At 40.3% G+C, this 23,350-nt stretch overlaps 1 protein-coding gene across 1 annotated transcript in view; it reads left to right on the forward strand.

The window, feature by feature from the left end:
- The window catches only part of KIF26B (kinesin family member 26B), a gene marked incomplete at both ends in the record, with an annotated part of 277,666 nt that overhangs the window by 225,180 nt on the left and 29,136 nt on the right, over nt 1-23,350 (forward strand). Inside the window, one exon of the mRNA XM_082276851.1 lies at nt 2,744-2,903. Within this exon, the coding sequence (XP_082132977.1) occupies nt 2,744-2,903 (160 nt within the window). The remainder of the gene's footprint in view (nt 1-2,743; nt 2,904-23,350) is intronic.

Genomic DNA, 23,350 nt, shown 5'->3' on the forward strand with positions numbered 1-23,350 from the left:
AATTTGCATTGACTGTACTTAACAAGAGAGAAAAACAGAAAGTGTCTCTAAATGGAAATGCGGCTTGCATGTGTTTAAGTAATAACCCCTATGGAATTGGCAGGCAGAAATCTCAATTAACTAAAGGTTTATTAATTAACCACCCTGCGGCGGAAAGGAAGACAGTGAATACTCAAACAGACTGGTTTATAGGAATAAAATGGCTGATTTTGAGGGAATAATTATTGCAATTATTTAATGCTCCATACTTTTTACTATACAAAAGTACATGTACACACAGTCCTTCTCTACTACTTTCAAATACCATTAATAAAAGGGAAAATATTATTTTCTTGTGGCTATAATTTCAGAAAAAGAAGACATGATCGACATGATCCTGTTGGATTAGAATATGGCATGCTTTGCCCACTGCCTCTAGTTATATCTTTGTCTCATGGCCATTCCATACTCCTGTCTTCAAGTTCCCATATCTGAGTGGCCTTACAAGCTAGGCAGTGTCAGATCCCATTGATAATTGAATGAGGGGGAATTCCAGCTGCTCAGAAAGGGCGCCTAGTGATTATCACTGTCTCCTGCTATAATGAAGGACTTCTCGGAAAAAAAACCCCATGAAGATAGTGGAGATATATAGATTCCAGTAACAGGATTAAAAAAGGACAGGAAGAAGGGGGAAAAAAAAGAAACACAGCTTCTAAATGATAAGAGGTTAAAGGGCTGGATAATGTGTGATTTTGGTAAAAAATGACTGTTAGAATAAGGCATTGGTACTGTACTTACCTCCTTGTTAGATTCATTACCAGGAATGTCATGAAGCAGGCTTAGCACCATTGAAATAAATGACATTGTGGCAGAACTGTCTCACTGTCATTTTTCAGCTGTCAGCTCTGCAATATCTCTGTGACCATAGACAAAAAACCACGTGTTAGGATGTTCCACTTCTTCCCTCTGTAGTAGCCAGGCACATTAGTGGAGAATTTGCCTAACAAATAACTTCATTTTCAGATCAATCAAGTGGATCTACAATCTTAGAAATGTTACTTCAATGTGTAAACTAAGTAAGAAAGAAACAACCAGTATGTTACCTTATTCAGGATTTCCTCAAGCTGTATAATAGGAGTATATGTGGAAACCATATGACTGAGCTTTTGAAAGGTAGTGATTTCTTCCATTTTCTTATGTTTCCCTGACATCTGGTAATCTTAGCAACAGCAATATTTATTATATATGATTCAGTAAAGTCACCTATGGTCATTTGCAGTAGCAACCAAATGCATTTCTTTGTTTTTCTAAATAAATGATTGGGAGTGACTCAAGTAAGGTAATTTCAGCCTTCTGAGGACAATGGTCTTAGAGGACTCAGGGACTCTTTAAGGGTTTTAAGGACTCTCAGATGGGAGACAAAGGTCCTCCATGATCAGTTCAGAGGTGCAGATGCCTTACCAGTTCCCCAAGGCAGCCTAACTTTTTCCATTGAGTGCAGGAGCCCACAGTGTGTGTGGATACTTTCTTGTGAGGGGAATACATAGAAGTTCAGTGTTGCCTAACACCTGATATAGCTGAAGAACTAACAGGACTTTAAAGCAGCAGAAGTCACTGTATTTTAACAATTGTTGACAGATACTGGATACATTTTTGGAATGCTATTCTCAAATCCCACAGTACAAATCACTCTCACAGGAGGTCTTCTGTCCTCTTTCATCTTCTCTCTTTTTTCTTACCAAGTGTGCAAGTTGAGATCCTCTGTCAAAATGGCTGTGAATTAACTTGCATAGAGGTAAACTCAGATGTGAAAGTATTTCTGCTTCTCTTTCAGGTGTGTTTGTGTCCTCATGTATTGCTACTACCTTTTGAATTAAGAGCCTAGTAATAAAACTGCCTTTTCCTACAGACTGCTTCTAAACTAGCTCTTGAGAATGGGGAGGAGTGGTCCAAGATCAGATGCAAAAAACTCAGCTAGGAAATTGTCTTGAGGTAGTAGAGAGCTAGAAGCACTTCTGTAAAGTCTACATCGGTCCCATGGGTTCATAAGGAACCGTAGACTTTTAAAGAGAGCAAATATCTATTCATCTTGGTGTTTCAATGGTAGCATATTTTCACTCTGAAAGTAGTGTGTTGATACAGAATAAACAAGAAAAAAACCATAAAGATCTATTGCCAGTTTTACAGAAACTGCTTTTAGAACAGAGGTGCTACTTCAAAATCCATCACCCGTGGCATGGCAAACCTTTTCTTAGCTGAAATGATACTGTGAAAGAATATAGGCCTGAAGAAAAATTGAACATCCCACAGATGCCACAGGTTCTTCTTAAGATACAGTATTTAGGATGGGAAAAATAAGAGAAGTATCCTTACTCGCTAAGCAGGAATTCCCAGCCTGTATTTCCCAGACACAGAAACAGTAGTGACAGAGAGAGAGAAACAGAGCAAACTCAGGTACAGGTTAATAGAGCTATACTTAAAAAAATATAGTCACATTGGTGACTCTCACAGAGCTAAGCCTGTAGGAGTGGATGAGTACTCAGCAATTCTTAAACAAGTCCGGAGTAGGCAGCAATGTCCAACAATGTACAGCCATAAAGGATGACAGGGTGTTAGCAGGACCCGTACAGCTGTGTCTGCTAACAGGAATTAGGGAAGGCTTCTGGGTTGTTTCCTCTTCACAAGTCATGGTGAGTCTTTTGCTTTCCTGGGAAGCTGCTTTTGGAGGCCCACACTAACTGTCTGCTTTCTTTGTTTATGGCAGTGTCTGGAGGTCGCAGCCGCTTGCACCTTATTGACCTGGGCAGCTGCGTGAAAGTGCTCAGCAAAAGCCGCGAGGGGAGCTCTGGCCTCTGTCTCTCCCTGCCAGCACTGGGCAATGTCATCCTTGCCCTTGTCAATGGAAGCAAACACATCCCGTACAAGTAAGTGGTGGTCTGGGTTGTGCCTAATGAGATGATGCTTGAAAGCAGTTTGTCTGTCTGGGCCTGAGGCAGATTGGGGTAAGGAAGAAAACAGTCTGCTGGGGTCAATGCAGCCCTCTTGAGCTACAGCAAAAGCTGCCTGAGGTTCAGTGACACCTGATCTGACCTTACACCTGGTAGCTACACTGTGCTTGACAAATAGGTTTCAAAGGAAGAAGCCTGCTGAAATAGGACCCAGGTGGCTGAAAGAGCTTAAGGTTTGAAGCTCAACATATTAGGGTTTTGTTTTCTGTGACTGTTCAAAGATTTTTTTAATGTTTCAAAGCATGTGAGAGCATTTCATATTTGTTCCAAGGAGAGGAACATTGCTGCCATAATGCAGCACTGTAGAGAAAATTATCTTGCTGTCCATTGTATGGAATTTACTTTCTTGGAAATACATGTCACAATGAGCATGCATGTTTGTCATGAGATTCCTTCTGTGGTCTAGGGTTACTTTGCATTTTATTTTTTCATGGTTTGAATCTCAGCTTCTCATTTGCAAAAAAGAAGTAGTCCCTATTTGCCAGAGTAGACCAGTAGCCTTTGCTGCTGCAGGTGGCTTCTGGGAAACGAGAGGAATTGCTCACCTCGTGGGTATGCCTTGAGCTCATTTCTCTTCATCACTGCCTCGCCCCATGTGTCCTGGGGGTGCAGGTCTGAGAGGAAGCTTGGATTCATTACCCAGCCCAGGCAGTCACACCGCCTTCCTATTGAGAAGTTTGTGATTTTGTGGCCTGTATTGCATTTCTCTAGCCTAGAACCTAGGGAGTAGCAACTAGCATCATGGGAATGGCTTCCAGTAGCATCTTGTAATCAAACTGCCAATTAATGTCACCATTCATGATGGACGGGTGTATGACATCGGGAGTTAGGAACAACAGGATGACATGGAGAAAGAATCAGGTCATCCACAGAGCAATGTTTCAGTCCATGCATTTTACCCTTTTTAGCATTTAAAAGGCTGCAAATATGATTATTTTCACATGTTCATTCAAGATTGCTTCTTTGGTTTTGTCTTCATTTTGGAAAATAAAAATGAATTGAGATTGGTTATAATTCTATTTCTCTTCCACCCTTTATTTAAAAAAATTATTTGGCAGTCTGGACTTAAAACACACTTTCTGGAAATATTCCCATTCCTGGAGCTCAATCAGATGGGAATTCACTTAATGACTAACCAAATTTCCATGTATAAACATTCATTAAATGTTTCATGCATCATGCACCTAGGCATAGTGTGAAAACAGCTTGAATTCTGCCCTTCACAAAGTGTAACTCAAGCAATGCTTATCGAAAACCTGTATTCCTTCCTGTTGGATTTTATGGGTTGAAGAGAAGGTCACCTGTAGGAATACAAAAGATGGCATTAGTGATGCTTGCTGGGCTAGAACTAAACATACAGGGGATAGTTACCAAATACAACAATTGTCTTTCCTGGCAATGACTGACCAGGAGAAAAGCATTCTCAAACACATCTTCTACTTGCTGTGTGTTCAATTTCTTTTTGCTGTGACTCCCAGCTGTTGCACTTCTAAGCCTACACAGCCAGAGATGTCTGCATGTTTTCTCATCAATGTCCGTAGTGCTGAAAGATCAAAGCTCTCTTCAGGCCACCATCCCCTCTTGAATTCACTCCTAATAAGAATTCTTCCTATAAGAAGATATCAGAGTATAAATAAGTGGTTGGTCATCTGTAAATCATAGGCAATGTCCTGTTTATAAGAGGACTTTTAAAATAAAATTTGAAAAATATACTGGCATATTTTGGAGAAAACTTTTTCTTCTTGCTGAGAAGAATCCAGAAAGCATTTTTTCCTGTGAGCGTTGGAAGTAAGAGTTTTGGAGGCTGGATGAGCACAGACACCATTATCTCAGTGATCTGGCAGTACAGGTGTGTCCTGCTCCTTGGTGGAGATGAGAGTATGGGGGATGTGGGTGTGTCTGTGCTGCACTGTAGAAGAGGCTGAGTACCCCACAGACAGAGGTGATATGTGTTCAGTGGCACCTCTTGTTTAGAGCAGCGACTAGCCTGTCTAGCTGGGATAATTCCCCTTCCTCTTAGGGATGTTCTCTTTCACTGCTAAGTATAAAATTTTATTTTTGTTAATTGCCTTTTTTGAGTGGGACCAAAGGAAAACAATGGAAGTGTTTTCTTATGTGACAGCTCTGTACATTGTGTGTGGCCTCAGTAAATTTCCACAGAGCAGCAGACAAAATGGAGCATCTTTTCTATATCTGAGCTATTAAACAGCCATTATTTTATGGCAGCCTGTCAGTAGGCACTGCATGGCTTCCTGGGAGCCTGGAAACTCACAATGCATAGGTTTTCTCTTACTGCAGAAATTTGGTTCTCTAAACTTGGAGAGGCTGCAGGCTCTTAAATTCGCTTCAGTTTTGTATCCAGCTTTATCTCCACAGGTAGTAGTTGTAGGGAAAAGCTTGTTCAGATTCATAGCTGGTGTAAGCAGATGTCACTGCATTGCCTCCAGTGGTCTCTGTGTTTGTGCCAGGGATGAATTTGCCTCTCCACCTGCAGTCTGTATGAAAAACACATGCTATTTTTCAGCACATGTTGCTTTTCTTTAATTTTTACCCACAAGGCTAAGCCTTGGAAACCATTCAATTGGAATCTTATTCTCTTGGGAAGAGCCCCCCATATACTCCCACTTTGGGAGTAGTAACAAAGATAGATACTAGCTTTAGCAGGAACTTGTTTACTGAAGTTGTAAGAAAGTAATGTAGAAATTCTCACACATCAAATGATGTGGTTTGATATGGTTTGGGGGATCTTGTCTTGTTTTCAAGTCAAATTTCACAGAGGTCTGAAGAATGGACAAGAATCCCTATACTGGGGAAATACGTGCAGCTAATGAGTTACCAGACCCTGATTTCTGGGAGTTTGTATCTTTCATATATGTACTTTTAATCTCTCTCTAATATCTCAGTGTCTTTGTCACTATTATTGTCACTGTTTCCAGACCTATTTTGAATCTTAATAAGCACATTGTTCTGTCATGGTATGAACCACTAAGTTCTTCCAGCTGAGTGTGTTATATAAAAACAGAATTTTTATTTGACTTAAATACATTGCCATTTTATGTCACCAGTTTCTTTTGCTCTTGAAGTGTGAGCAAATCCTTCAGGAGACTGGGAAAGAATTATTTTCTCCATGGGAATGTCAAATATCTTCAAAAAAAAAAAAAAATGGAAAGGGGCACTCACAAGCTCAAGGAAGAGCAAGGGAGTTAGTTCTGGCCTGACCAGATATGGTTGGGCTTAGATCTGCTACAGAAGGGTTTTGCTAAGATGCAGTAATTGTTAGTGCCATTTTATGTTTTTAAGAGAATTTCAGTTTTATATTAGTGCTGCATTATCTGCCTCTGATTTCCAAGATGAATGTGTTTTAAACCCTCAAATGAACACCCATTTGCACAAACTCCAATACTGGTTTATACAGCTCACTATTCAAAAATTACTCCAGTTGCTAGGCAACATGGGTGGTGATAATTCATGGTAATGCTGTTTTGGAAATAATCATTTTTATGCATTTTAATGACTGTGAGAATGTAAGAAAACTGTTTAGAAAAGTGCAAGGCTGTATGAATTTCTCTTCCAGAAATTGTTGCTTGTTTTATTTAATAGGCTTCTCTTTTAATGTGGTATCCCAATGTGGTAGTATTTGTAGAGGCATCCTATATTTTGAACTACATGCTTATGCTTATCCAAGGAGGGAGTCTTGTCTGTAAAATACATGGGTGTGAGTTAAAAGCATGAATTTTATTCTTGGCACTTCTGCTTCTCTGTCATATGTTTGTTTTCCTCCCAGATCTTACATGCTGGTACTGCTTTTTTCAATCCTCTCTGCAGAAAATCAAATTATATTAAGTGATTGGTGCAAGGTTGTACAAGAGGCTTCATGGCAGAGCCACCATGTTTTAAGATCTAATCTAATGCTTAAAGCATGGGTTAATCTATTCTTTCTTTCTGCATGACCTTTGGAAAATAATTTATTTAGGTGTTTATTTCTTTATTCACATTTATAAAACTGAAGTAGAAAAAGTTCAAATAGGATTTTTAAAGGGCATTCAGAGTTGGCAAAAAGCACTACATACTTTTTCACTATTGCTAGGACTCTGTTACCCTATTTTTGCCCTTTCTTTAGAGTTAAGACTCACATAAACAGTCCTAATGGCATGCAGAATCTGAGGGGTTTTTTGGTCAAAGGTAGAATATTATTGCTTTTAAGTAAAGAGAAAAAGGAAAGTGTTGGATTATGGTGTTGTGGTATACTAGTCTAAAGAATGAGTTGTATATCAGATGTTTTCTTTAAATTGTTAGTTAATTATTGGGGAAAAAAAATGAAAATGGGGTTTGGATGGATCCAGTACCTCAGTTTCGTTTCTTAGTTAGATGGATGTATCTATCTGCAGTTGTTTCCTCTTTGTAAAAGCTGTGTGTGAGAAGAACTGAAAAGCCAGGTATCTTTTGTTTATATGCCTGGCCTTTGAATTTTTAGCTGGAGTTATATTATTTTTCTCAGAAAATACATTAGCGGAAAATTTTCAGGAGGAGATAAGGCCAGCTAAAAATCAGTTCACAATACGGTTCTTGGACTATAATTAGTATTAGTACTGGAGTTTTTATCCTTATTTATGAGCTTGTACTAAGTCCTAGCTTTGTTGGATTCACACAACCATGTCTGCTTACTAGGTATAAGAATTTAATGACACATTTGAACTATATGGCAAATGAGCAATCTATTTAATGGTTACTTCATCAGCACTAGAATTTTTTTGTTTTGGTTTTCATTAAGAAATTTCAATCACTTTTAGTCTCCACTGCTTCATCTTTGTCTTCTATTCCTTAGTTTTGCACCTCCTCAATGAGAATATGGTACAAAGACCACAGAGAGCCTCAGAAAAAAAAATCTGGTGTGCCCTTCAGAATCTCTAATCTCTCTGTTTTAATTTAATATTGTACATACTAGAAGTGGACAAAAAACTGTTTTGATGTTTTACTTGAGGAAATGTGAGAACAGAAGAAGGAGGGGAAATGAGGACATGAGAGACAGCTGAAACAGAATCACGGGGCTGGGAAATGGCCCGAAATGAATGGGAAAGCTCAAAGAGGCACTGAAATTATGTGTAGAGGAGACAACAATCCACAGAGAGGAACTGGGAAGCAAACAAGGAAGAAGAAATGAGCCTATTCAAAAAGAGAAATAGCCTAAGAAATACCCCTGAATGATCCGTTTGTAGGAGAGCGTAGGAGAGTGGTCAATGGACATTTTGTTGAATGTGAAATAGTTCCTAATTAGCTATCAAAAACATGGTCTGCTCAGGAACAAAATAATTTTTCCTTGATGTTTTCAGCCAGGTCATGTGGACTAGAACCTTGGCTAACAGACACAAGCCACTGGAGCAATGCCACCTTATACCAGCAGAGGACCTGCCTTAGGTGCATGCTCTTTGACACTGGGCAAGTGCAATGCAGCTGCCTGCAAAAGCACTGAAACTGTCAGCACGTGTATAATGAGGACTTGGAGCATCTGGAAATTACGTTCACCTCTGGGGTTTTTCTGTATCTGATAGTTTACTAGGTTGAATTTCTGGCAATTTCCTTCTTTATTCCAGGGAACTACATCAAGTAGATGGAATCAGGTATGCACAGTCTGTGAATGTAGGAAAACTTCTTGCATTTTATTAGAGTAATTTAATCAACAGCTCAGGAGCATGCAGATGACAGGTTTGCATGCTCCAGCAATTGCTGTTGTAGTGTTCATCAACGATGCACTTTATTGTAGGATAGTTTGTACAGCTGATAGTGCAGATTTGAGCTTTGTCTGCACACGTCTTACAGCATTGTGTTTCATCATCAAGTTAATGAGAGATAGTAGACAAAATCCTCAAAAGAAAAGCTGCAGTGGAGCTGCCATTCCCCAGCTTTGAGTTTTCAACTCAGTCCTGCCAGTGTGGCAGTGTGACAGTAATTGGAGCAGTGGTGTCTGCGAACATGTGTAGTGGGTGTAAGTGGCTATGTTGCATTCACTGAGCCTGAACTCCTGGTGCACCAGTTTTACAAGAGACCTCGGCTGACAAAACTCCGGTCTGCACAAGCATTCAAGTGAGAAGAATCAGGCCTCATGAAGTATCTCTTTGAATGCTCTTTGAACCACTCAGCAAATTAGTACTTTATGGATACTGTAACAAGCAAATAATGATGGACTGCAAAATGAAATGAGAAGGGAAGTGCTGTGGTTTATAGTCAGACTTAACAGCAATTACTAATTGCATTTAAATAGCCATTCCTATGACCAGCAGATAGCTGCATCATGGAAGGACACTACTTTGGTCTCGGGCCAGCACAGATGTGAATGGTAATGAACAAGCAATCCAGTAGTGTGCAGTTATTCCTGAAATATAGCTTGAGTGGAACCCAAATAGGCCATTGTGGTAATTTCATACAAAAATTAATCTGTACTTAATTCATTAAAATACGATTTTGAACCTTCATTTGGGGTATCCAGCAGTTTATTTTCACCTGTTCCACCACTGGTTCAGGCTCAATTGAACATTAATACATTTTCTCTCATAGAAATGTGGTTATAATTCATTTCATGTATAATTGAACAATTTTTAAATAGTCATATCCTTGGAATAACTACTCCTTGTACAACGCAGCAAATTATCAAAAAGCATGTAATAATTTTTATTAGACTTATTTCACATTTTTGCTTATCTCCAGTTTCATGAATAGTTGCATACAGATATGATGTGTTAAATTAAATTTCATTTCCCTATTGATCCTTCTTTGCTTTACAAAACCAGTGTGACTCAAAGCAAAAGACATTCCACTGCAGTAGACCAAAGAAAATAGCTTTTCTATTTATCTGCCAGTATATAGCTGCTTGTTTGGAGTTGTGCATCTCATTGCTGAGAAAAGGTTACAGACTGCAGAGAATTTAAAAGAGAAGCAAGAAGAATTATGAATGGTCTGAAATGAAAGGGTTTCTCACCTGGAAGGACACTGTGACAGAAACAAAGCTTCATAGCTTGCAGGGAAAAGGGGAAAAGGAGGCTTCTGAGAGAAGAGATGACAACTACTCTGTAGTGTTTCAAGGATGTGAATACACACGGGAGGAGAAAATTGCTTCTGGTGAGACAAAGTGGCAGAATGATTTCTTATTTTTAAGTAATGACATGGAGGAATATAAACTTTAAAGCATGCTAACAGGGGTTCCTATTAGTGGAATAACTACCCAAGAGCTGAAGTGAACACTTGGTTGGTAGAATCATTTAAAAGCAAAATAAACTTGTAACTAACAAATATCCATTACCAGTTACATAAGAAACTGTTTAAGATGGGTTATTAACGGCTAGGCTTATGCAATTTCAATGCAGAGTACTGGGTCCAAATCTTTGACAATTTTCAATAGCTGTACTTCCTTTTGATAATTTATCTTTGTCCATGATTGTAAAGTGTCTGCACATGGCTGGCAGTTATACAAATAAACAATAAAATGTGTTCTAGTGTGTCCACTAGAACCATCTCCACTTTTAGGAACCTGGAAACCAGTGGTTGGATGTATTGTTACACTTGAATGACATCAAAGAATTCCAGAAAGTCTCAGTGGTGTCTTTCTCAAGACCCTACCCTAGCAGGGATATGGACTGCCCAGTCCATTTCTGTGCCAGATGATTTAACTCAGTTAACCACTTTTTTTCCTTCATCATCTAGTTACACTTTTTTTTAAGGTCTCTTTCTCTTTGAATTGCAAAATCAAGTTCTCCCAGTGCTTGATCCAAAACTCAGTGGAAATCAGTGGAAATCTTTTTATTGGGATTTGGCTTAAACCCACAGATTAGAAAACATGCTTATATCTAATTAGATGAGATAATCCTCAAATCCTTGCTAAGGGATATTTCATGTTCCGTATTTGATGATTAACAGCTTATTTGTTGAAAGAGCCGGGATGTGGTTCAGTGTTACATAATGTTGAGTTTGTTTGGAATTGCAAGGGACATAATTGATGGAACTGGTGAATGTGAAAACTGCACAAGGACAATAATCTATTGACTGGTTGCAGATGGGTCTGTGACCATGAATTTGGAGCTCAAGAAGTTTATACAGAAACTTGCCACATAAATGGGGATTTGAGACTACTGAAGTGGCACAAGAAGGACTATTTTATTTTCCTCTTCAGTGTATATAAATAATATTTGGGACCTTAACTTAAAAATAAACATTACCTGTGCTTACATTTTCTGGGCAAATAGTTGAACATTTTTTCTTCAAACTCCTTCTTTTCTTGGGCTCTATTTGACATTACCCTCTCAATAGAGTGACAGGCCCTAGAAGCTTTAAAGAGAATTGTGTGGTTGTAAGTGGAGGATACTTCAGCCAGTTTGCCTTATTGCTTCAAGAGTATTTGAATGGCATTACAACTGCAAGATGTTTTTTCATTGAAGTTGTTATTTTCATAACACATTTGAGAGTAAAGCAAGGAAGATAATCCTCTTGTGCTCTTCAGATACCAGATTCTGCTGCATGATCAAAGTTTTTGACTGGTGGTTGCCTCCAGGTCTATACACAATGAGCAGATGTGAAGTGGATTTTTTAAAATATGCATTGACTTTTTAGATTTAAGCAGGCTGGTTAGAACTGTCTTCTGAAATATGAAAATTACCTCTCTCGTGCTGCAGGATGAACCTGCTAGATTATTTTAATTTTTAAAGTATTTTGTTTTTAAGTGCCATCCAGGTGACATGTTTTCCAGCAATATCTGACAAGACTCAGTAAAATTAATATCAGACAGAAGACTTAACTGTTTTAGATGTATTTTCTTTTAGCTTTGTTTTGCCTTATCATCCCATCAGAAAAAAATGTTATACCTGCTGTATTTAAAAGTACTACAATTTAAATTTTTTTTTCAATGGGTTATTTTTGAGAGATGGTGGAATTTACTAAATTGTTTTCTCCCTACTCCTTAGTTCATGCTCTTGGTCAGAAACAAAACCTCACTCTCCTTGAAAATCAATGACAAAATGTATGCCCACACTGTCAGAAATATCAGCCCTCATGGCTCCCTGTGGTACAGCTGGTTCCAGACAGCAGAGAGCTGTGCAGCAGAATGGTGGTGGCAGCTGTTTTGGGTGTTGTTACAGACAGATATGGCTCAGCTCAGGGACAGCAGAGAACACAGGAGGGGAGCCCCTTACAAGGTGAGCTGTTAAAAGCACCTCATCATCTCTGCAAATAGGACTTGAATCTCCTTGGAGCAGTCTTCTAAGGATTGAACACAATTTTCATGTCTGCCTCCAGCTATAAATAGAGTAGCAGAATCTTTTATGCTCCTAGACTATGTTCCCTCTCTCTTGCAAACAACAGTTCTCACAGGCTCCAAGTGAAGTGTTTTGAAGTTACATGCCTGTGCAGGACAGGAATTAGATGCAGTATCCAGATCTGCTACCCAGCTGGCATGTATACATAACAAACAAAAATGGTTTCAAAGGTATGGTGGTGGAGAAATAACTGCACTTTTTCCAAGAGGGAGAGAGTGTTCTAGGAGCTTTGTGTTCTCAGTCAGATCATGCCAACATGCTCCTCCTGAATCCCGGTCTTCTCTCTCATGTGGGGACATTACTGATGTGATGGAGGACAGTTCTTCTCATGTGAGAGGAAACTGAGAGTAACTGCTGTAGTTGTAGTAGTTTACACTGATGTATAAACTATTGGGAGAGTGAGGGGCTGATGGAGGATCAAAGCTGAATAAGATTTGACTCTGAAAATACATGTGAAAGAGAACCTGTTGGCACCCTACCACACTGTGCTCCAGTGAGATTTGTGAAACACTCCTGTTTTTCTCTGTTAATGTTGGGGCTGCTTATTGTGGAGTGGATTTTACAGAAAAAGTGAGGGTGTGCTTTGGTAACTTTTAGAATCTTTGCATCATACAGAATACAAAATAAGCCTGTTAAGCTGGTAACAGATTTTCTGTTCTCTTGTTAGGTGACTGCTGCCATTTTGGATGGGTATGTTCTGCGCAATGGCATTAGATTCAGTGGCTTTTATTGGTTTTGAGCTTCTCTTGATTTCAGTCTGTCATGGCTGAAACCAGGACACAGTCCTTTGTGAGCTCCTTTGCTTGGAATCGTTTGTGTGTGTCAGATGTAAAAATCAATTAGGTTACACAAGTGGTAAAGTCCTTTGTGTCCATTTGCAGGTGCTGTGTCCATTCTCCTCACACTCTTCTCAGTGCAGGGAGCCTCATGGCAATGAGGATGTTGTTTGCAGGAAGTCTCTGGCTGCTGTGAATCTGAATGTACATGCTCCCAGGGACTGTCACTTTCTCCCCAGCAGGGTCAGGGACATAATGCTTCTGTGGCACTGTAGCAGAACTCATCTGGTCTCTGGTGGTATCACAACCATGTATGTTAGGTGTACTCTGAAAATTGGAATGGATTTTTTCATCCTCCCAAGAAAATTCATAGTTTCTCTGAAAACACTATTATATCACACCCATGCAAAAGACAGCACAAATAAATTTTTAATTCCATTGGCCAGGTTCCATCCATCAATGGTGCTTCTCTGTGGAACAATACCTGATTCTTTTAAGGAATCTGAGCATCACACTAGTAGCTGTTCTGGTACATAATCGTAGGCAAAACCCTGCTTTTTCTAAACGTGTTCCTCCCATGGAAGAGCAGAGAACAACAGGTAATTGAAGAGAATAACAACAAAACATCACATCTTTTCAACAGGCAGCATTTTGCTGTGGGCTATGAATAAAGAATGTTGCAGGCTGTGTATGAACTTATAGTAAGTTAATATTCAACCCCAACAGTAATAGTGTGGGTATGTGAGAGTCATTTTGGCTAGTGATTACACATCTATCTTATAGATTAAACAGCTATATTACCTCTCTATTGGAACTAAAGTTCAGAACACAAATGACTTTCTTAATAATTTTGTGTTCATATTCATATAGATATAAAACCAATAACTGTGTGCTTCATGATAAGTGTTAACAGTGTATTGTTTCACCTTAATTAATCTCTCAGAAATGTAAAATACCAGATGTTTCCTACTAGTAGCTAATCTGTAACCCATATTAGCTAATGAATTCTGTATTCTTCCTTGTGTATTATCCATTAATTGTGCCACTAACTGAAGCTTCATATAAGCTCCTTTTTAAGACTGCATAATTTCAAAGTACTTTTTCATTTCGCCATAAGCCAACCAAAAAGTCTTACCAATGATTTTTGCCATAAATACAAAGGGACTTATCTAACATAGAGTTAAGTATTCTATGATGACATTGTAAGTTATATGCTGCTCATATTATCTTTCAATGCATTTTGTAGTGCCTGAATACGTGAGTAAACTTTCCTTGGTTAACCTCATAGTATGCAATAGGACCATCTGTACAGTGCTCTTTCCTTCTGGCTCCTTTATTATAGTGAAGGAACATCTCCCAACCCTGTGGTCTGATTATGCTCATATTGAAACATTTCTGGCACTTAAATTTGAAAACCTTTGCATATTTATGTAGAGAATATTCTTTTGGGAGATTTAAAAATCTGGGCAGAGTGGCAGATCTTCACTCCTCTTGCTGTGCAGGTTCCAAGGGCAGTCATGAGGGATTCTTGCTCCTTCCTCAACAGGAAGAAAAAATCTCTATTGCCATATTTAGGAAAAAAAAGGTCCAGTTTTTGGCATATTAAAGGCTTATTGTCTTGAGGTCAGGGCTAGATGAGTGTTGAGAACACGCTCAGCATAATGTGCTCTGTTGTTATCCAAGTTTTGAATTGCACAAGTATCAACCAGCAATGGATGTGTTTGAGTGGTTGTTTTAGAGACATAATTTGGGGGTTTTTAGGCATTAATGTGTGGTCTATTTTTGACTCATTCAGCCTTGGAATCAGTAAACACAGGAAACAATATTGGTATTGTTGGGTGAATATCACGGTCTTCAGAAAAGAATCTCCAGCCCAGTGAGACAGCAGATGAGATAGCCCCTAAATGTGATCATGTTCTGCTTTTCAAATATTTCTGTCATTGCTCTCAATTTGTTTATATTAGTTATTAAATATAGGACTTTTATATCCCATGATGCCCTTAATTTACACAAGTTTAACAGAATATGGATCAGACACATTTTCCTACCTGATCCTACGTCTTTCCATCTATAATCTATTCTACTCATTAACAAGTAGTAACATTATGAAACATAGAGTTCTTTTCCTTCTGCATCTCCAATGTATCTCAGAAATAACTTTGATTTATCGTAGAGTTCTGGCAAATAACTGTGAAGCACTCACTGTCACTGCTGCAGTACCTTTAGTTTCTCAAATACTTTCATAATGTCAAGCAGGTGGGGGAGAAGGAGGCAGGCATAATTGTAAGCCGCATTCCTGATTCTGGGACATTCCAGGGGCACAGCCCCCCATGTTAAATCTTCTGGAGGCTTAACTGGCAGCAGGCACCCCAGGATGCTTGACATGTCCACAGGACACAGTGCACAATGCTGTGACCCTGTCTCTGACAGGTCCCCTCTACTAGTAGCAGCCACATCCTTGGCAAGTCCCTGTTGCAGGAGAACCACAGGAAATAGTGTCTTGACTGCTGTCTCAGTGGCTGTGCTCCTAAACATTCTCTCATACTATATATGATGCTCTTTTACATCATGGAGAAGGTTGAGATGTGTGAAGCTTTCACCCTTTCCTGTTTTCTTTTATATTTGCCAGGTCTGGAATGGCGTGATACGTTCTGCTGTCCTAATTGATTAAATGGCATCTATCATAACATAAAGAGATCAAACAGAATTGTTTTTTCTCCCATGTTACCATTTAGAGCTCTCAATTCTTTGCGGATCATTAGCGTATAATTTTCAGATGAGCTGGCCAGTAGGTCCCTAAATAAAAATTAGTAGAAAAGATTAGCTCGGAAAGCTAGACTGGTAATGAGCTGTTGCACTATAGTAATGTGATAGGTTTATAGTTCATATCTAGCCCTAATCAGTGCTAAGTGCAAGTTGTCAGCATTTGATAGCTAATTGGTGTTTCTTGAAATTACAGTGCAACAAAATCACTGAAATGAAAATAAAGCCCTTCTTTATATATGACAAGTTAAGGGTTAATTGTAAATGCTTGGGTCAAATACACCTCTTAGCTATACTATATGCAAATCAGCTGTGCTGAGGGAAGGTTCATGGGTTGTCAAAACTTCTCTGGTCCCTTTTGGGTAATTATTATTTTTTTTAAATTGGTACAGTAGTGGCTTTGAAAACAGAACAGGGCATTTAAGCCATTTGCTATGTATTTAATATGTCATACAACACAAAAAACCCCCTTAAACCTGAACTACTGAAGAGTATTAACCATGCAATGACAACTTGAACTCTCATAGCAGTCCATTTCTTAATGATTTTGTTTACTCTATGTGCATTTCAGAACTGCTGTCCTCTCACAGAATTAATTGGATATAAAGTCATAACATGGATCTGAAAAATTATAAGGCAGGAATAATCTAAGCCACTGGATAGGAAAGACTTAAAAGCCTGGCTAATTTGACATCTGTGAGCTTTTTTTCACTGCACATAAATAAGTGGCTCTAATCACTCTCATAGTGCTAATATGGGAAATGTCCTGTCTGTCCTCAGTAGCTGGTGGTGAGAATGACTGCTATGCACAGTGTTGTGCTTCCAAATTCTGAACCCAGACAAATGCTGCGAGCAGAACTTTCTCTGACATGGGTGCTCTAAGAGAACTTTAGCTACCTCTTGAGAGGCTAAAGTATACATGGTCACACAATCTCATTGCTAGTCATCCAAATACATTTTTTAATTCGCTGTTAAATTGACCATTTCCAAACAGATTTAATGCAGGCACAGGCCTTTAGATATCTGAGGTCTGTGCAAGACTCTTGAGACTGAGAGAGGGCTGGGACAGAAGCAGGCTGGGCCATGAAGGTGTGATGACACTGCTCTGCTGCATGCTGGCTTGCCAGCCAGCTAAGCCAAATGCCAGCAAGCATCCATGAGCTAACAAGGAGAGAGGACGGAGCTGCAGCTGAAGGAGGTGAGTGAGGTGGCATGTGGCAAGGTGCGGTTGTAGGAACTATGCGGAAGAGGGGACAGCCAAAGTATGGAAAATGGGGTAACACAGGACACAAACTCAGGGAAACTAGCCTTCATTACTTCCTCTATTCATAGAACAACTTGTTCATTTATTCAGATCCTCACCATTTGAAATGCAATTACATGAATGTATTTTCCTACTGAGTAAAATTCATACAGTCAGCAGACAAACTTCTCTCTAAATGACTTGCTCATCAGTGTGTGGAGGAGGAGGGGGAAGAATAGAGAAAAGAGAGTTCACTGCTAAATGAGTTCACTGCTAAATCATCTGCATTAATGATCAATTTTTGTTCGTGCAGTAGTTGCAAAAGTTAATACTGAGATGTTAAGAAAGTCCTGCTGCAACAATAATTTGGTACTAGCACTCAGATGTGAGAGGAACAAATCCTGAAACCCTGAGTTGAAACTCACTTTAAAGTAAATCCAGACAACAAGTGTTGCCTTCTCAGATGGTGAGCCTTGAAATATCTTGCCTGTTCCCAAGACCAGGAAATCTGGAACAGATGTCTGTGCATTTAAATTCAACCCTCCTTTCAAGATGGGCATACATTTGGATACAACCTTCTGAATACAGACCTCACCCTCTGTTCTATGCAGATGTGGTACCTAATGTCTACGTGAAAGAAAGTCAATCTGTCTAGATCTGAATAAATGCCTGAATTGGTGTCCCCTGAGAATTTACTAGTTAAGCTGAAGACAACAAGGAGCAGTAAAACGCATGAAGTAGTGAAGATTGCAGAGACAACAGTAGCTAGCATTGAAGTGGGAGCTATCAAACTAGAGGGAAGGCCACCAGGAAAGTTCTTCAAGGACCAGTTTTGGGAGAGGTTTTATTTGATGTTATTACCAGCAGCCTTGGCACACAAAGCAGGGCCATGCTAATCATAGTGACTGCTTACACAAAACTGAGAGCCATCATCTGTACAAAGGCAGATCAGAACATCAGATGGGAGCAGCTGTGGGACCTCGAGGGCTCCATAATACAAATGGCACTGATACAAGGGTGTGCCCTGATGGACTGCTAATTATTTCTGATGCAATCTGGGAGCTCATCAGCTAGAAAGGGAATGGGGGTGTGTGCTGATTTAGGCATGTTGGTTAATGATCACAGGTGTCCACAGCTAAACTAACAGTGACAAGGTAATGAAATCTGAGGAGGCATTAGGAATGACAGCAGAAAAATAGTAATAGTTATGCAAGGGGGTAGCAGTTCCTCTCCTGGGTGTAGCTCTGGTCTCCCATATAGATGAAGGATGAATTCAGGCTGAAATGAGTACAAGAAAGTCTGGCAAGGGGAGTTTTTCACATGAGAAAAGATGAAATGAATTTGGCTTGCATACCCAAAGAGAGTTAAGGAATAGAGAGCATGTGTCTCTACATGTGGCGGGAGCATTCCCATCCCTGGGGAGGCAGAGCAGTGGAAACCAAAGAGCATGAGCAAACAGAAAAGTAGTTGGCATGTGGCTACTAAGTGGAAATGTGTGGGGGCAGTGTTAGAAAGCCATAATGTTTTTAAAGGTGGGTTTTCTAAATGCTTAAGGAGGATTATATGGTTCTCTGTACTGGGTAGGGGCAGGAGCTAATAATTCTGTTTCCTCTCACGCTAGGCATCACCTGTGCTTTGATGCTGCCCCATGGGGCTTAGGCTTGCAGGACCAAGCAATGCATTTCTTTCTTCCTTCTCCCCCTGTGGTGGTTGTCCATGTGCCGTCTTTACAGAATGACTGTCTTTCCTCTTGGCCTCTCTGTGTCTCCAGACACATTGGACAGGGTGGGTTGACTGAACGCTGAGGAACTCTGCTGTGTCCTCAGGAGCTCACAGCAGGCATGCAGAGGGGATGCAGGAAGGAGGCTGCAGAGTCGGGCTGTAAACCTTTATAAGCCAATTCTAAGAATGTAAGAATGGCCGTACTGATTGAGGCCAAACGTCCTTATAGCATCCTGTCTGGCTAAATTCAACAGCAAATGCCAAGGATAGAGTGTAAGGCTGAAATATGTACTTTGCCAAAAAGTGCTCAAGCCTCAACTATTTTCAGCTGTGGGAATTCCTGAGTATCAGCAGCGGCTTTGTAAACAGAAGTAGGACCTTCCAGGCACATTGTAAATGATTCCAGTCAGAGGCTTTTTAAAGACAGTTAAAGTTTGAAAGGATCTTTTTATGAAAGACTGGTTCAGCTTACCTTTGAAATTTTGTTTTAGTGCTTCTTGGATTTTGAACAGCTACCTTTAAGAGAGGTCTTTTTGTGATTTAAAACTAAATACATACAAGCTTTAGTATTGTATATTGCTTTCTGCCACTTACAACTCTGTTCTGACTACCAATCTTGTGGAGAGGCAGCTGTTAACATGGAAATATTCAAATTTATAGTTGTTTTTCTGAGCCAAATAGATATAATATTGAGTTCTAAAGCATGTTCTGGTTTCCTCAGGTAAAACTGCAAGCAATTGTAGTAACATTCGTTAGTAAAAATGTCACAATTCCTAACCAGCAAGTTTAAAAGAGTTCGTTTCCTTTGCTGTTGCAGGCTGTAAGATCTCTGAAGTGTCAGAAATACAAGAGCCTATTGAGAATCTCATCTAATCAATGTTACTATAGTGGGCAAAATAAATACAGGAATCCATTTAAAGCAGGAGTGAAACTTCAGATGACATAAAAAATATATGTGCATAATTAATATTTTAAATTGCTGCATGGATGAAGATAAATGTATTGATACAGACTATCTCCAGTTGATTTAAATAGGAAATATATACATTAAAAATATTTATATACCAAGTTTGCTACTTTTACTTACAACGCATAGCACTTGCATAGCCTGGAGTCCCTCAGGTTTTATTTAGGCTCCTCTGTGAATGAAGTATAATAGAGTGTGAGAGATATAAAAGAATCAAACATTTAGTTTCCTTATGCCTGTGTTTATAGATTACAGAATTCCCACTGCCCTGCACCAGCTGCTAGATTTGGTCCTGTGCTGTCAGAACTGTCATCATAAAGCTGCCTGTGGTTCCACAGTTTAATTTCAATGCCATGTATTTGACGTCAGAAGGGACCAGTTTAGCCTTTGTCTCATGTATCCTGTCACTAAATCTTTAAAAACCCAGTTCAGATGCTGATGATGCTTATGGGAGCTTTTCTGGAGATTTCAGTGACAGCTGGGTTCAGACCACAGTGCCAGTGGATTTCAGTTAATAAAATCCTAATATTTGGGGCTGGTTTGTGGACTTCGTCTATGATCTTTATTTGCCACGCAAGTCACCATCATCATTGCTATTGCTCAGCCTGTCTCATCACATTTCTAAGTCAGCCAGTTGTGTGAGTAGCTCAGCCCATCTGTGGATGAAGGTTTTGGCTGTCTGATAGCCATTCATTTTTATGTGAATGGAGTTCTTGGTGTCTCTCCACTTCCTGACAAGGTTACCCCACCCATATTGACTGGTGGCAGTACAAATATAGAGGCCAAGGATTTGCAGGCCGGAGAGTGCTCTGTTCATTAGATTCTGCAAGCATCATTGCAGGTGTCTAAGAAACTTACTTTGACCCTAAAATTATTTATTGAGTAGTAAAGTAAATTGAGACCTTGAAGTGCAATTGGCTTCCTAGTCCAAGGTTTTTAAAGAAATAGGCGTTATGTAGAAAGTCAGCTTTCTTACTCTAAAGTTTAAGAACGTGTGAAGTTAGACAGCTAAATCCATCCTTACCCCTATTACTTATCCTGATTTTTAGAAAGACAGTTATGCATGTCATCTAGGATCTATACATATTCCCTGTAATGCCAACACATTATTCCTAAATGGAAGTCATGGGGTTCTAATCTGCGGATGGTTTGGAGCTGAGCAACTCAGGCCAGTGTGTCTCCAGTGTTAGATGGAGATGACACATAAAAAATTCCTCCTTTTTGGAACTTGTTTCACCTGCTTAATTCCCATCCTAGTTTGCAGATTGTTTGGCTGCTGCAAAGTTCATCTTCCTTGACAACAGGCAGGGATTGCTTCTTTTATCAGGTTTTAGCAGTTTCATACATCTCTGTGAAGCAATTTGGAGCTGTATGTGAAAAGGAAATTTAAAAGGTATTAAATTGATTACCAGAACTGGAAGCATGACTTGGGGCTTCTGACTTTTTGTTGCTTTAATGCTGAGGGTTTAATATTTTCACTGCTTTACTTTGGGTTTTGACAGTTTATAGTCAGGACCCACTATCATGTAAGTGAATATTTTTTTGGCTGTTAATCTAAATGAACAGTTTTGTGAGCACCAGCATCAAGAACATAATGTTTCCAACAACTTGTCTTGCACTCTGACATCCAAAAGGGTATAAATACTGACCTAAAGTTTTCCTGTGTTTGGGAATTTCTCTCATGTGTGTGCTTTCTCTGATGTGTTCAAGAATGAAGTTGAAGGCATCTGTCTCATTTCTGTGGGAGCACAAATAAGATTTCTCTCCATCCACCCAGCTGCTAATCCTTACAGCATTTAGAGGCTTACTATCTTTGAGCTCTGCATATTATTTTCTCAAACTTTCTTCAAATTTGCCAACAGCCTAAAAGTTTATTGCTGAAGGTGATAAGGTTGTGTGCAGGTGCAGAGGCAGTATGAACTCTTGAGTCTAACTTTCTTTGGGGAATATATCTAATGAGTGGCATAGATGAATTGTATAATTTGCATATCATTAATGACAACCAAAGTCTGCCTTCTTTTTTCTCTTTTTCCCCTTTCCACATGGGAGTATGTGCACTTTTACTGCCCTCTGCTATAATGCTGTGGGCTGAAGGCTCTAGGAGGTTGACATATAAAATCTTACTTATCAAAATGCGAAGTGTTTTGCTGAGTGACCTTCCCAGTTTCCTGGAGATGTTATCTGTTTACATGAGGAGCAGTGCCAAGTGGAGTGGTTTCTAAAACTGAACAGCAGTCAATTTATTTTCAGGTACCACTCCATTTGGGATTGCAATTAGAATAACTAGAGCTGCTCTCCAGCACAGGAAACTGGGAAGGTCATGCTGCCAAATTGTTGGCATCTTGATGAAGGAGTGTAAACTACTGCTGTCACTACTGCAGATCAAATGAGCCTAAGCAGAATGAAGTAATTATGAAATCCTCCCAAAAGATCATGAATATTCATGTATCAGTTACAAACATTTGAAGTTAATTTTCGTTTGAGGAAATAACCCTGGGTACCTCTGAATCCTAGCCCTCCCTGCAGCGAAGAGCAGGGCGCTGTTTCTCGCGGCCGGGGCTCCCAGGCGCGGCGGTGGGCAGCTCCGGCCGGGCAGCGGGGCGGTGCTCCGTGTGCCAGCCAGCTGTCCCCGTTCTGTCCCCGCTCCAAATCGCCAAAAGGGGATGTTCACCGGGCGGCAGCCGAAATGGTCACCGAGCCGCCTGGGGTGAGGGTAACACAGGAGTCAGGCCAGCCCGGCAGGCGGGTGCTGGTCTGCACCGAGCGGGGAGCTGAGGCGGCTGCCCTGCCCCCTCTGCAGCGCCTGTCACCTGGAGTGGCTGCTCAGCATGTGTGACCCCAGCCATGAGAATGCAGGGAGCTGAGGCCTCCTGACAAACGAGCCCTTTGCTTGGCCTCTGGAATACCGAGTGGAGAGCCTTGCTTTAGTCTGCCCGCTGCTTGGCCCTCGGAAGGGAGCGGGAGCTGGGGGCAGCAGCGGGGGAAGGAAAGACGCGGAACAAAGGGAGTGTGCCCTCTCTTCATGCTCGTGCAGGGGTGCTGGAAGTGCCCTCACTGGGTGTCTGCTCTGCTCCTGCTAACATTAGCCTCTAGAGGGGCCGGTGTGAAGGTGCTTTCCAGAACGTGCCCTCAGCAGATTGTCAGGGAATGTTTCTGCATACCTTTTCTTGCCATGTGGTTTCCCCTATGACTGCCCTATAGGCGCAGGCACTGTTCTGCTGCATTCCAGCCCTTCCCTTCCCTGCACTCCTGCTGCACTGTCAGGGCACAGGCAGCCCAGAGGGGAGGCAGGCAGGCTCCTAAGCTGCTCCAGTTGCTTCTCCATAGCAGCTATGTTGTCTTCTCATATAAAGCAACTAAACCATACAGATAAGATGAGCCAAACTTGTGGTTGCCATAATGCTTCCAAGTAAGGGAGCCAGGGAAGGAGGGACATGGGGAGAGAGAAGACATTTTCCTTCCCTTTATGAGTGTATCTTGTTAGAAGTTAGCCTAGCCAAGTGCGAGTCCCTAAATTATTTAAAATCTGGATCATTATTGGTTTTAACTGGAGGGTTTGGGGGTTTTTTCTCCTGTAAATCACAGTCTACTTA

Source organism: Coloeus monedula, assembly GCF_965178545.1.
Source record: "Coloeus monedula genome assembly, chromosome: 2".
Lineage (NCBI taxonomy): Eukaryota > Metazoa > Chordata > Aves > Passeriformes > Corvidae > Coloeus > Coloeus monedula.